Below are 14784 nucleotides of genomic sequence, written 5' to 3' on the forward strand. Positions count from 1 at the left end.
TGTAAGGTATTCTTCATGTTTTCAGAACACAGAGTGAACACTACAGTACTATCAGTGTATATTCAGTCCACTTTCCATTCAACCAACAAGAAGTTTGGCAAAAGTGAGACTGCTAGGCACAAGCAGGTTTGCCAGGTGGAGACACTCTTCCTGTTTGGTTGTGTGAGAAAGCATTACTGTTTAAATGAGAAAAACAGCTGAACCACTTTGCAATCCTTCATTTGGAAATATAGAACTTTTTTACCCAAGAGGCTTATGCCAACATAAGAGGAAAGAGGAAAATAATACATGAGAGGTAAAATACTGCTTAACTAGAGGTCAGCAGCATAAACTGTTCTGAGTTCAGAGAAGTCAAGATGCATGAGTCAGTGAAGCTGGCAGGATTCGCACTACTTTCACATTAAGTTACATAGCCTTCCCAGATGCCCGAATTGAATTTAGGTATTTTTAAAATTCAAAATATTTAATATATGTTTGTGCCATGCCTGATGTAACAGTAATGTTTTGGTCCTTGAAGCCTGTCTTTTCTTAGCTTTTTTTAAAATCTCACCCTGTGTCTCAATATCACAGTGCTCGTTTTACTGAGCGTTGATACCGTGCTGGCAGCTGGGGCCCCGAACTCACGGCTTTGTCCAACCGTACATTGTACTCTGCAGCAGTCTAAGTTGTCTAATGCATTTCCGTACAATAATAATGATCAGCGTGAAAGTCTCCCTCAGATCCACGCCACCCAATGACCTGAACACTATATTTTAATAGGATAGGCAGGTAAATCCAGATGATGGAAGCTCTATTGACTTTACAGGTTTAAGGCTGACTTTACAGCCAGCCACTTCACTGTGGATATCAAACACAGGAGGGTCTGGCAGGACAGTTCTGTGCTTTCCTGTTCCTATGCCTCCCCTTCTTTTTCCCCTTCCTACTAGCTAACAAAAGAAACAAGAATGACAAGGAAGACAAGGAGTCAACACTGATTTTTAGAAAGATTCTGATTTCTGTACTATAAAGAGCTTGGTGTCATATTTGATAGACAGTGCAGGTGGCTTTGGAAAATGTCTACAGCCAAGGAAAGGACATCGCTCGGCTAGGGCTGAAGACCCCCACTGCAGCACATGAAAGGTGTATCCTGTACTGAGTAACAGTACTTCAAAAGCTTGCAACCTAATTTCTAAGACAGCAAGTACAGAGTGGTAGAGGAATTCACTCAGCAAAATCAACAGGAGATAAATGGCAGACCTAGATATGGAACCTTGATCTTCTGACGCACAGCTGTGTCCTACACGTTCGACTACACAGTCCTGTCGTTTTATGAAATTTAGCTTTACCTCAAGAATAGAGTTTGCTGAAATGTCTCTTCACACCAAAAGAGTTTGTCCTCAGTCAAAACAGAAGTCCTCTATACATCAAGTCTACTCTTTAAATGTATTTCTTAGCATTTGTAAGAGTTAATATCTGTGAATTAATACTCTCAGAAGTAAGGCACTATAGCCTTGATGTCTCAAATGTTATTTATTACCAACAGAAGAGGTAGATGTGATAAAAATATAATATAAACCTGTTTGGGGCAGGAAACCTTAAGAAAATATTTTCACAGTTGATTGCAGGTTTTTGAGGATGGACATTTGCCATTTGCCAAGGGCAGCAGTATTCCTGTAGTCAGACTTGCACAGTGGAGCTTTCATCCCAGTCTTTAAAAGCTTCATTTATGAAGAAGGTGCACAGTGAGCAAATGAAGCTTTGCAATGTGATCTTTGGAACAGCCAGTCTACAAATGGCATGTGACCTAAGCTTATAATTTACAGACTAAGTTGCCCAATTTAGGTGTGTTCTCTATACATGTGTCATTCAAAACACAAGCAACAGAGCTTAAAACCACTTAAGCCACAACAAAAGTAAATTTTAGTGCTTTTTTTTTTTTTCATAAGCTTAAAATCTTTGAATACCTACAACTTCAGTAAGTATCTGGGCACCAAGCAAAAAAATACATAATCCAGTTTGTTCAACGCTAACTGCTTGCAGACCTAAGCAGTGCCATTGCAATTCATCTCAAATGCTTAAAAAATCTTATTCCATCTAGTGTAGGCCCAGATACAAGACAGCCGCTGAGAATGCTCACAGAAGTAAATGTCTAAGTAGAACATGGAAGGGCTAGTAAAATGGTTAGAGGATTGGAGATGTGTGCACATGGATGGATGAAAATTGTCAAGCACAAGCTCCGAGACAGGCAGCTGCATCGTCGCGTTAGGTGAACGCGCTGAAATGTCCTGCAGGTCCTGCCATTGTGTGACCTGTGTTCCTATGAATGCAACTCAGGATGTTATGGATGTCAAAGTGGTCATTGCATTTTCCAAACTGTAGTTCCATTCTGTGCTAGGCAATATTTTTGCTGTCATTTTGGAGTTGTATACAAGATTAACATCTAGAAAATGCAGAGTGTGGATGGGTACATGCGGTAATGTGTATTTTCACTTTGATGGAAGGAGAACTGCATCATGTATGTGAGTACATATACACGATATGCATCGTGCTTATTTCTGGAGAAGGCAGGTATGAAGTGGGAGGGGTGTAGCATGCAAGCTGGGAAGAATGAAAATAACAACTGTATTGATTATAGTTGGAGCCATAAAGGTTTCTTTCTTGTTTCTGTTATCAATCACTTCTTTTCCTGTAAAAGCTGTCTGGAGATTCAAACAGCTATGTTAGCATTTAATAAGTTTATTCATCTATTCCAATCTTTCTTTGGAACCACAGGAATTAAAAATTATTTGTTAATGAAAACTGAGGTTGATTTCAACAGTGCCTACTGTTGACGAAGACTTAGGATATGTGCCCACCCAAAGCTGCATATGCACAGCTTCTCTGCAGTGTATCCCGATCCTGTGAAGGGCAGCTGCAGCGCACAGCTGAGCAGAGCGCCTGTGGCCGCTCCCAGGAGGTGTCACCTTTTGCTGCAGCCACTCTGGACACCCTGCTCTCCTCCAGGCATAAACCCAGCAAAGGGCCTGGTGTTCACAGGCGGTTTGGTGTTGCTGGGCTCAGCCACACACTCCCATCCTGGAGACGGCTTTTTGGAATACGACCGCACGCCCATGATCCCCATAGGAGCAGCTGTGATGGCAGCTGAGAGATGCTGCAGCAATCCTAGGGATGACAACAGCAAGTAGAAAATATCCAAATCCCCTTATCTTCTGTCCCTGCCTTTATTACTTTCCAGGTACTTGTCATACATTTTGTATCGATGTACGCAGCGAAAAGAGTCCCCCTCTTCCCCACAGCCAGGCTACCCCAGACGGGGCTGTCCGGTCTGTGCTAGCCTTTGTCGTGGTGGCATTTCAAGATGGGAAGTTACGGATCGACCAGCCTCTCTCTTCCAGCTTTCCAGCAAGTGGAAAAAGCCCATCCTCTGCACTGCACAGGGAAATTATAGCGTTTTATAACAGGCCACGAAATGGCATTACTGGTGGGGTGGAGGAGAGTATGAAACATGGGTGTGGCGGCAGGGGTGTAGGGATGTGGCACCGGAGTGAGGCAGGAGGGGCAGGACTGGGGCCTGCAGGCCGCGGGTGACACTGGGCGAGCAGCAGGCCCGGCTCCCGAAACCCCGGCGGTCCCCGCCGCCCGGCAGGATCCCCGCCGCCCGCGGGGTGGAGCCGGCAGGCGGAGCCGGCCCAGCTCGGCGGGCGGAGAGACACATGCGGGGCCGCTGCGGGCCTGGGCCCCGGCGCCGGGAGCTGGCACCGCCCCGCTGCCATGGCAACGGCGCGGGGCCGCGCTGCTGGCGCGGCGGGCGGGCACCATGTCCTCCCTGGGCCCGGCCGAGCCCCCCGCCTCATGGGCGCCCTCTCGCTCCCCGGCCCGCTCCCCGGCGCTGTCGCCGGCCCCCAGCCCCTCTCGCTGGGGCGGGGAGCGGCTCAGGAACGCCTCGAACACCGGCGCGGACCTCGGCGCCGTCCAGGTGAGCTCGCCCGCGGCCGGGAGTCGCCCCCAGCGCCGCCGCGGTGCTGCCCTGGCCTGGCCTGCCCTGGCCTGGCCTGGCCGCTACGTTGGGCTGAGGACAAGCCCGGGTTTGTGCTCCACACATTTACCCGTCCGTGGGTAGATTCATGTTGGTTCAGCGCGGCACTTTTACATTTTAACGTTTAAGCACTTTTAAAGCACAGTCTAAATAAGAAAGAGTTAAAAGTGTGACTTTTCCAGGATACACAGTTAAGATCAGTGGATATGAATCACGTCATCAAACTACTCGAAGAGTCAGACTCAGTAAGTAAACCTAGTTATTTCAGTTAAACAGGTAACAATGGGGCTTAGAAAAATGTTTTATACAATTACTTTAGTACCCACCCTGAATAAACCAGATGGCACTGGTGGCTGGGGCTGCAGAGCACAAAGCTGAAGTACTTTGACACTTCTTCTAAAGACGGTAATTGAATAGAGAAAGGTATCAATGATGATTTTTTATGGAAAAATATGTATATGTAACCCAGTACATCTTCACACAGGCACTTGGAAAAAAAAAGAAAAGAACAAAAGCATGTGCATTTAAAAACTAGACATGCAAAATTTCTAGCTTATCTGGGAGTTTTAGAGTGCTGAAATCTACTGAGAAACTGCAGAGAAACAGAAATGCATACAGAGTTACTGAAAGTATGTCAGGAATTTATGTAACTGCCCAAGTTAACTGCTAACATTTCTCCAGGGAGGTGATTTTAAAGGAAGGAGAAATATACAAAGTTCGGTGTTGAAGAACAAATATGACTACCTAGGCACACAGGAGAGCAGCATCTCATGGACTTCCACAGACTGGTTTTGGTCTTCACAGGAAGATTAGGCAGACTAAATTCACTCAGACATCAGTTACTTTCGATCTAAAAAAGCTAATAATTTTTATTCTTAAAACAAGAACTTGATTAAACATACCACATTTTAAGTTAATGCCCCACAGATATTAGTGTCTTTCCCTCCCCCCACCTTCTGATACAGAGCTGGTAGAAAAAACTAACTAAAGAAAAATGTGATGGATGTTCTTGTGTACTGCTTCTCTAGACAGTATAAGAAATATGACAAAATGCCCTTAGGATTCTGGGCTTGTAGATTCCTGAAACAACTTTCTGGCCTGCCTGAAGTTGCAGTGCTCTTGCCCAGCGTAGAGGTGCTCAGGAGAGCTGGAATGAATGCGGACACACCCTGACATAGCCTCGCTTCAGTTGTTTTCAACTTTGATTTTGCAGACTGTTTCCTAATGGCTGCTTAGATCTACATTTTTATACATTTATGTCATGTGTGACATAGGTTTGGTTTTCTTAGTTGTCTTTCACAGAATCCCAAAGAATTTAAAAGAGCAAGACCACACATTTGAACAAAAGATTGAGTTTTTTAAAGCCTCTTCAGTTACAAGAGTGCAGATTCCATACTTAGAAATGAGGCTTGATCAAGGAGCTAATCCTCTTGCAAAGTGCTTTCAGAATTTCATTGTGTCTTGTGATTTTTTAATCTAGTTTCCAGTTTCATTTAAACTTAAAAGGAGATAAACATAATCATGTAATGTTCTAAGGCAAACTGCAATTAAAACCTGTTTTTCATTCTTTTACTTAAGAAAGATTTGGAAAAAGAACAGCTGAAAACTCTCAAGAAGGTAGTAAAATGTTTTGAAAATGGGCTTGTATCCTTTTTACTACTGTAGAATTCTAAAGTCATGGTGTTTTATGTATGATAATACTCTGACTTTTCAGCAAAGAATTTTATGATGTGCTGTGCTTCCACACGGAGAGCAGTGATGGTCCACACACATTCTCATCATTGGCCTTTGCGCACGCATAGCCAAGGTTGGTAGGTTAGCAAGATTCTTGGATGCTAGATTCATTTGCTACAAAAATCAGTAGAGGGGTCTCACCTGTACAGTGGTTGAAAGTGTCCAAAACAAAATTAATATACTTTCAACTCAGAATAGACAAGCATAATAATTGTCACTACTTAAGAAGCAGCAGATAAAATAGCGGTGACTCCCAGTGAGGAGACATTTTAGAGAAAAACAAAGTCAGACTAATTTATCTGCAACTTTTTTCATATTTACAGTACAAATCGAAAGGCTTCCAATAATCAGGAGTACCAGGAGAGTATAGTACCAGGGAAAAATGGGATTAATTTTGTGCAGTTCCGCTAATTGCCACAACGATTTAAGCTATCACATTACTTCACAACTGAGTTGTGGCTAAGCACTTACAGACAGTTTCCATGAGTCAGTGGATTGGTAGTAGCTTCTCAGTCTCAGTGATCTGTCCAGTTTTGATCTTGTGCCTCTACCCTAAATTAGATAATCTCAGTATGTGTGTGGGTCCAGATTTTCAAACTTCAGTTAGTCTTTTGGGACTAGAGGAGGATATAATTTAAGTATCTCAGGGCTGTCTCAGAATTTAGATAGGTAAACCTGACACTGTGGTGTAAAACCTTTTCATCCTATATTTTTAGATATTCAGTGCTGAACTTCCAGTGAGTTCAGCTGATAAGAAAGCTAAATCAGATTTGCAAGAGTTGTACTTCTGTAAAAGTAAGGCTGCTTCAAAAAGGCGAAGTATTGACTCATATCCTTCATTTTAGACATCTAACTTCAAAAGCATTTGCCTTATTTTTTCTTGGTTATGTCTTTGAAGTACAATTAATACAATTTTTAACTTTTTCTTCTGATTCATAGCACTACAATCTGATTTCCTTAACTTTCAATTAAAAGCCCCTTAAGGATTTAGCACAAATAATTGAAATTCTTAACCTGTGTGCAGAAAAAGTGAATGAACAAGAAACTTTCATTGAGCCTTTATGTGAACTTATTAAATTATGTGGGTAAGTACTTCAACCTTTCTTTTAGAGATTTAAGCACTGCATTTAAGCACATGCATTTTCTAAGGCAGCTGACATATCCATACAGCTTCTATCTAGAAGACATCTATATCTGCAAGGCGTCTGTTATATCACCCTTCCTTTTAATGAACTGTGTTTCCCTTGAGTCTAATTTCTCTTGGCATGAAGAAGGGACCCATTTTAGCATTTCAGCATCTGTGGAGATACCTATTACGTCATTCAAAACTGTATTGTAATTGGCCCCAGCTTGCCCGGAAGCAAGATTCCCCAAGGTGTCTTATTGCTTACAGTAAGTTGTTCTGGAGCTGCTGGCCTCAAAAGATTCAGCAGCTAAGTCCTGCTGAGGTACATTTTACTGTTTCAAACAAAACCTCTAAGTCAGTTTAAAAACCAGAGGTGATACAAAGACACTTTAATACCTGAAGGTAAGCTTGACAAAATGACAAGCCATGTTGCAGAAGAGAAAGAACCACAACAATTGGAAGATTTGGGAATCATAATTACTTTTAAAATATATTGTATGAACTTCTGGGCATCTTCACTGTCATATTGTACTTAAATTATTTATAGGATAGAATTTAGGTGTTATTTACACTTGTCAGTAGTTTCCTTGTCCTCAATAATTTAAGTTACTTACAGAATGCTTGTAACTACAGTGACTCCTGTGTTTAGTTATAATTGGAGAGAATAAGGAAGAGAAAAATTATGCCAGACAGAAAACGAGTTGCAGAGTATTTCACATATTCAAGTAGGTTTTTACATAGCTTCCTCTCAGCTGTTAGGTTTAATAAACATAGAACTTCTCATCTGAATCTCTTGGTTCCCTGAGCACTATCAGTTGTACTGCTTTCCCTTGCTGCCACACAGTGGAGAATGAGAAAGCACATGACAAAGTTTCATTTTCTTCGGTGTTTGGCAGAAGCATGATAAAACTGAGAATGAGCATAGAAAGGTGATAAAATGTGGTTGTGAGTAAGACTTTCCATCTGTTTCAGCAGTTCAGCAATAATTGTGCTTTCTTCAATATATATATTCTAGAAGATTGCACCCTTGAGTTTTGCTTTAATTTCTGTAGTATGAAAGTTCCCCCACAATTCACCACTACTTCATATGACAAGGAGAAGACTATAACTAGAGGGAGGAGCTGTTATTTAAAATTTCCTTTCAGATACTAGAACTTTTGTAGTAAAATTTTCCACTTTTTCTTAATTGCTTCTGTTTACCTGTCTTCTTCCCACTTTTTTCCCAATGGCCCCCATCCCCCCCCTCCCCCGCCCCGGCCATTTATTCCATTATTTGCTCTCTCCTTTTTTTTTCCTCTGGCTGTGTTTACTGAGGTAAACCTCCCAGAAAGCTGCTTCTATACTATGAGCTGCAGAGACCTTAGCATAGTATTGTAATGTTTACTGCTAGAGAATTTTTAACACTTACATGTTTATGTCATAGCTGAGTATTTTGCAAATATTATTGAATATTTCTTAATATCCTGTTTTTAAAAAATAAATTTGTCATTGGGCTATTTGGAGTCAGTTTATTGGTTTTATTTTTATTCATTTTGAGAGGTCTTGCCCAGGGATATGATCCTTTTTTTTCCACATGTGCACATGCCTATGCATAGTCTAGCTCTGCAATTGCCTGATAGTGCCAAGGTTCCAGGATTTAATCTTCCAAATTTGAATTATATTTGTTTATTCAGTATTTCTTATTGCACCAAATATTAATTATGAAAATGTTATCTATGAATATGTACATTGTCAAAATTTAATTGCTGATTATGGAACTGGGACTTTCAGTGTAGGATTAGCTTTGCAAAGAATGTGTTTGTCCTGGGAAAGGTATCCTTATTTGCAAAAGATAAGTCAAGGAAGAAGAGAAAAGCTATTGAGCTTTTCTGGTGACATGATTAAAACGTTCTTCTGCAGTGTTTTAAGCATAGTTGAAGTATTTTTTAATTTCATTTTGCAGATTACCATTTCAAAAAAAGAAATTATCTGATGAAGCAAGCTATTCTGTGGCAGTTTCAAAATCCATTGCACAACTGGGTGAGTGTAAACTGATATGCCACAATAAAATTATTATTATGCCAGAATAAAATTAACTGTATTATTAGCACAATTTTAATTGCTTGTTACCTCCTCAGTAAATGTAAGTAATTTATTTCAATTATTCATTCAATCCTCTGTACTTTTTAGTATTAGAAATCATTCTTATTTTGCTCTGCAGCTAACCTGCAGAAGTAACTAGCAGAATTACCTATTTGCCAATGTCAGAAGCTACGTGAGATTACTTTATCAGTACAGCTGAAGAACTAAACCCGTCTACAGCCTGTTTCATTTCATTTTGCGCTGAGGAACTGGTGTATTACTAGAAACACTGAAGCCTGGGATAAGGGGAACATGTATCCCTCCTGCTTTTTTTGAAACCGAAATGAAGAAAAAAGTGAGAAACAGTAACTTTTAACTCCTAGCTCAAACCTTCAATACTGAAAAGCCTGAGACCTATCATCACCTACAAAGGTGATACAGCAAGTCAGTTTAGTGCCATGCCTTGCTAGGAGTAGCAGTAACTAACTTCAGCCTCCTGCTGCATCTGAGCCATAAGCTTCTATCTTTCAGGAATCTGTTTTAAGAGAGCTATTGAAGAAAAGGTGTCAAAGTCATGTCTTAATGTCACTGGACCACTTAGTACCAAAATATCTTTTTACAACCTTACATGTCACATTAGTGATTTTCAAAGAAAATACTGCAAGCATTGTAGTTCAAAAAGGATTCAGAATAAAGAAGGAGTGATAAATCAGCTCACTTAATAGTAAGATTTAAATGCTAAAGAGGTAGCACAACCAGCCTTTCACACATGAAAAAAAAGATTATCCTTGAAATGAGTGAGAAAAAAAATAGTTTTAGAAGTCTTTATTTTCACAGGTCCAAGTAGATAGCAGAATGACCTCCTGGTTTCAGATAGTTCCAGATTCTCTTTAGAGTAGCATGTCCAAAAAGACACTAAAATCTAAAAGATTGTTTATATTATCCATTGTTAGGCACTGGTAGCTCTCAATGGAATTCTCTTTATCTTGTGGAAGAGGATCTCTTTCTGTGATCCCGTTATGTCATATCATGTCTGCTAGAAGAAGAGTCTCTGACATGATAATGATGGCAACGGCCTAGTGTAGTAGCTTTCTTCTGAATTCCACAACTTCTGGAATAACATCCAATCTCTTATAAGGCTCTGTAGCCATAAAGCAGAGGAGGTCACTTTTTGATTAACTTTATGCTATTGCTCCAAGACCCCTTGGTCCTGTTCGGTGTGGAAGTGCCTATCCCTTGTATTTTATAATCAAACTTTGCATGAAATGACAGATTTGTAGGGGATATGATCAAAGGAAACACTAAGTACTGTAAATAGAAATGCTAAGATTCCTTTCTAAGAAAAATTATAAACTTTGTAAATCACTTTTTTTTTTCTGTTTCTGTCAGGTTATTTGATGAGAGTACCAAGCTCTCAAGTTAGAATACAAATCTGTAAATGTGTTGTTAGCTTTTATAAAACAGAGCTACCGAGAAAACTACTTTCAGGTAAGGCACAATATTTTCAAGTGTCACAAGAAATGAAGTGTTTATGATCCCAGCTACTTTGAAATTGCTGTTTTAATTAGCTATGGATTAATTTTTCTCATAACTATGGTTACTATATCTCATATATTAGATATATAGCATTGGAAAATGTACAATTAACATATTTTTATAGAAATGCATACTAAAAATCTGAAATTAGTTCATCAATATACAAGGAATTAATTATTACACTTATGGGATTAGGATTAAATAGTATCTAGAAAATGTGAAGTGGCCACAGGTTCTCTGAAACATGGATAATGGAGGAAGAAAGAGTAGTTAGGATCAGAATTATAAGAAGAGAAATTTAATTTTCAACTTTTGAGCATAGGCTTTGAATAAATTACGTGACTTGTCTCTACAGAAAGAGGCTGATGATGCCTGCCTATGAGCTCAAGCATGATCATCTGGTACTATGGATTGGTATGCAAACTGTCATCAGAATCCACTATTATTTATTCCTTTGCCCCTTATGATGGTGCCAGAGGCTGTTGTCAGTCATGGATCCGCTCCCAGAGGGACACAGGATCACATGCTGTGACACAACACTAGATTTATAGGCAGCCAGGCTACAGATGAACATTGTCACAGTGTGGATCCAGAGCAGATGTGAGGGAGCGTGCTGGATGTCAGTGTGCTCCCTTGCTCTGTTCCTACAGTGTGGCACTGGTTCCTGTACCCTTTTGCTAGTTTTTATTTATTTTAGGAGGCCTAAAGAAGCTGCTGCTACATCAGCCCTCACAAGATTCTTGAAGTAGGAAAGCGTATAAATCTGTTTTTACCTTACAAACAAGACTCAAATCCTGAGAGCAGCTATGTGTGCATTTAGTTGTATATCTGTAAATAGTTCCATCGAGATAAGTGAATGTTAAATACTGAGAGATTTTATTATTCTCCTCCAGATTTAGAAAGTAAGATATGTTATCTCAGAAGTGAAGAATTCAGAACTCTGAAATTTTAAAGTCAAATTCTTCATCTATAAGCCTATATGTATATCCTGCCAAAGTTTGATCCTGCAGAGTTCTCTTACTATAAAGTAATCCCAATTTAGAGCCTATCAGAGTTTATGCTTAGTTAAAACTTGGTTCACCATGTGCATTATCTGCATTTCTCAATCCTGCATTTCATGTATTTTGATATATATATATTTTAAAGCTATTCAAGATAATCTTTACTTTAATGAGTTAACATATATAAATATAAATTTATTTTCTTTGTGCTTCCTCTTCCTCCGTAATTCAGTAATGAAATACAGATTTGCATATGCAAGGACAAAAGTAAAAACAGGGACACTTTAGAAAGTAAGCTTATAAATCAAAGGTTGTATTCATATATTTTAATATGATAATAAAAGGTGTTAATTTGGTAGTTAATAGGCTACAGAAGAGAACTAGGTCCTGCACCAACAAGTTACTGCATGACCTGAAGAAGGTTTTTCACCCCTCTATAACCCTGCTTGTTCTTTCATTCTGTGAATTCTAGGAAGCAATTAATTTGTTTATATACCACTTTAGTCTTCTTCGGAGTAAGTCTGTTGGATATGCTTTAGGCATTATTAATACTCAGATATAAGAAAAGCAGCTCTTGTGGTTTATTAGAATTTTTTTTCAATTGATTTAGGACTAAGGAAATATGATAGTTTCTTGAGAAAGGATGAATAATTTATGAAGTAATCAAAATAATGAATATTTACTGCATTATAATTAAAGTTATCGTACGTGCAGGTTACCAGCCAACAAGTGCAAACTATAAAATTCAGATGGCTGAATTAGGAGGATTAGCAGAAACTCTTGTTTTTTCACTGGCATTAGTTGAAAATCAACTTACTGAGAAACTATGGGTGCTTAAAGCTCTCCAGCATCTCTCCACCTCTGGTTAGTACAAACTGTTCTTTCAACTGTCTCATTATGTCTGATCTTAGATCATTTGTTCTCTGAACATGCCTAAAACAATTACTGACCTACAGGGAATTAATTATTCAGATTTTCATAATTTCAGAAGTAAACTGCAGACTTATGATGAAGGCCCAAGCAGCCAGCAGACTCTGTTTGTATCTAAATGGTGCTGATCCCTCAGGACAGCTGGTGTTCCGCTCCTCAGAAATCCTATGGAACCTGTTAGAAAGCACCTCAAAAGAAGAAGTTGTTAATCAGCTCAGTAGCTTGGAATGTGTACAGTAAGTACATGGAAGCATTTTCTGAATTAATATTGTAATTCTGGAGACATCCAAAGCATTGCTATTGTGTAGCATTTTGTTTGAAATGAATCAAGAGAAAACACAAAAGGGGAATGGAGGTTTCTCATTAAGTCCTCATTAAGTTTTCCGTATTAACACACCTGATTCTCCAAAATGGAAGCACTACTGGATCAGACCACATAGCCAAGCAGCCCATGATTTAGATTCCTCAGGCATCAGTTTCTGTTTCGGCAAGTTAAATAGCACTGTGACATGTGAGATGCCAGGAAATGATGTGTGATACAAGAAGTGCCTGCCAGGTAGCTTACAAAGTCAGTGGCCAGAGTCCAGCTCAAAGCACATCCAGTCAACTTCAAAAATATTTCATTGTCAAGCCTCTCTTTATTTCGTGAACACAGTGATCCACCACCAGTTCTTTCTGTTACAGGGAGGGAGATCAAAGTGCTGTGCTGCATAGTGCAGGAGGTATAGCCCTATCTATTGCTTTATATGATGAAAAAGTAATTGCACCATTTTCAAGCTCACATTAGGCTTGGTAGGCCAGTATTACTGCACTGTTGAAATGCTTATGTTCTAAAATCAGTACAAAATTCTATGCTATGATATAGGAGGCTTAGTTCTAGATCCTCTGCTGGAGTAAATAATAAGGTCTCCCTTAGTGAGTTACACTGTTTTAACTATTTAGGATTAGACCTTTTTTTCTCAATAATCATTCAACAACATCCAGTTCCATGCTTGAGTAAATATTATGCCTTTTTATTAATTAATTATAGCAGTTACAATTTGTAATACACGCACCTTGCGTATATGCTTAAATCGGATGTCTAGTGGTACCCGTAAGAATCCATTTCATAATAAAGGTTTCAATTATTTCTCTTGCAGTTTAAGGCTTTGAAAAGCATGATGCTGAATGAGGATTTGTATACCTAGAGCCGTCAAAAATTAGAATATGAAAAGAAAAGGTAAAATGCATTTTGCTTTCTTTTTAAGTGCTTTGAAAGAAGTATTTGTAGACCTTCTCATGCATGGCTCCCGGCAATATGATCGTCAGCTACGGAATGACCTCTTGGCGATTGCCACATTACTAGCTGAAAACCCTGCAGCACCTATGATTGTAAGTATTTATAGTTATATTCCAGAGACTAATAATTTCTCCCGTGCTATTATGCAGTCAGTACTTTTCCCTGTTAGGGTTCTAATATTTGTTCTACTCTGTCTCCAGTGCTTTCCTCTTTCTTAGATTTGCTGAGCAAGAAACTATTTTTCTTTCTGCAATTCCCTTTATCTCAAATCGACTTCAAATCTGTAGGTCATTAGCTTGGAATATTAGCATCAACCTTATTTAATACTTAGAAAATTACACAAAAGTTAATAGTAACTCTTATGTTCTTGTACAGATTCTCAGATGTGCCATTCCGTTACCATGAGTTTTGCACTCGCTCTCATTTGTTGTTTGAAAACGTAGGAGTACAGGCTGTATTCAGATGGCTCAAATTCAACTGAATTATCTGTGCCTCATAGCCAGGAACAAGAAGGATCCTCCAAAAATCAGCTCAAAAGCTCTAAACAAGATGCTGAGAAAATAATTACTTAGATCCAGTTAATAACAGGCACATCAATTATTTTTAAGACTAGGTCACATAAATGTAGTCCAGAATGCACTATCATGACTTGCCTAAAAAGTAGTTGACTCATTCTTCTGTAATATTCCAGAATTTTTATGAGGAAATTGCAGAGAAGTTAACTTTTTATTTATGTTAACACTCTTTTACTCTCTTGTTTTACAGTTGAGATTTAGAACTTTAAATGAAGTTGTGACATACATACTGAATAATTAAGCAATCAAATTCCTTTAGATCTATTGGCTGGTGAGGAATGGATTGCTTTCAGGGAATTCATTTCTCAACTCGAGTAGAAGTTTCCCAACTGGCTGTATTGCTAAGTAAATTTTATAGTCTGTAATGAAGATTGCAGATTATGCATTCAAGCTTTCCGTTTTATCACTAATTGTTATGGAATGTTTGTTATACTATTGCAGCAACATATACAATGTCTAAAACATTCAAATTGTTTATCTGGCTGTAGAAACAGGGCAGTTTTTTCCTACAAGATAAATAGCCAGGA

The 14784-nt window shown here is 39.0% G+C and overlaps 1 protein-coding gene across 1 annotated transcript in view; it reads left to right on the forward strand.

Moving 5' to 3' along the window:
* The first annotated feature begins 2517 nt into the window (after window positions 1-2517).
* The window catches only part of CFAP69 (cilia and flagella associated protein 69), a 30207-nt gene continuing 17940 nt past the window's right edge, over window positions 2518-14784 (forward strand). Inside the window, exons 1-10 of the mRNA XM_086740283.1 lie at window positions 2518-2547; window positions 3509-3955; window positions 4198-4260; window positions 5594-5659; window positions 6725-6834; window positions 8818-8894; window positions 10326-10424; window positions 12188-12337; window positions 12462-12639; window positions 13651-13774. Of these exons, the coding sequence (XP_086596409.1) occupies window positions 2518-2547; window positions 3509-3955; window positions 4198-4260; window positions 5594-5659; window positions 6725-6834; window positions 8818-8894; window positions 10326-10424; window positions 12188-12337; window positions 12462-12639; window positions 13651-13774 (1344 nt within the window). The remainder of the gene's footprint in view (window positions 2548-3508; window positions 3956-4197; window positions 4261-5593; window positions 5660-6724; window positions 6835-8817; window positions 8895-10325; window positions 10425-12187; window positions 12338-12461; window positions 12640-13650; window positions 13775-14784) is intronic.

Source organism: Chlamydotis macqueenii, chromosome 2 (genome assembly GCF_036417535.1).
Source record: "Chlamydotis macqueenii isolate bChlMac1 chromosome 2, bChlMac1.mat, whole genome shotgun sequence".
In the NCBI taxonomy this organism is placed as follows: Eukaryota; Metazoa; Chordata; class Aves; order Otidiformes; family Otididae; genus Chlamydotis; species Chlamydotis macqueenii.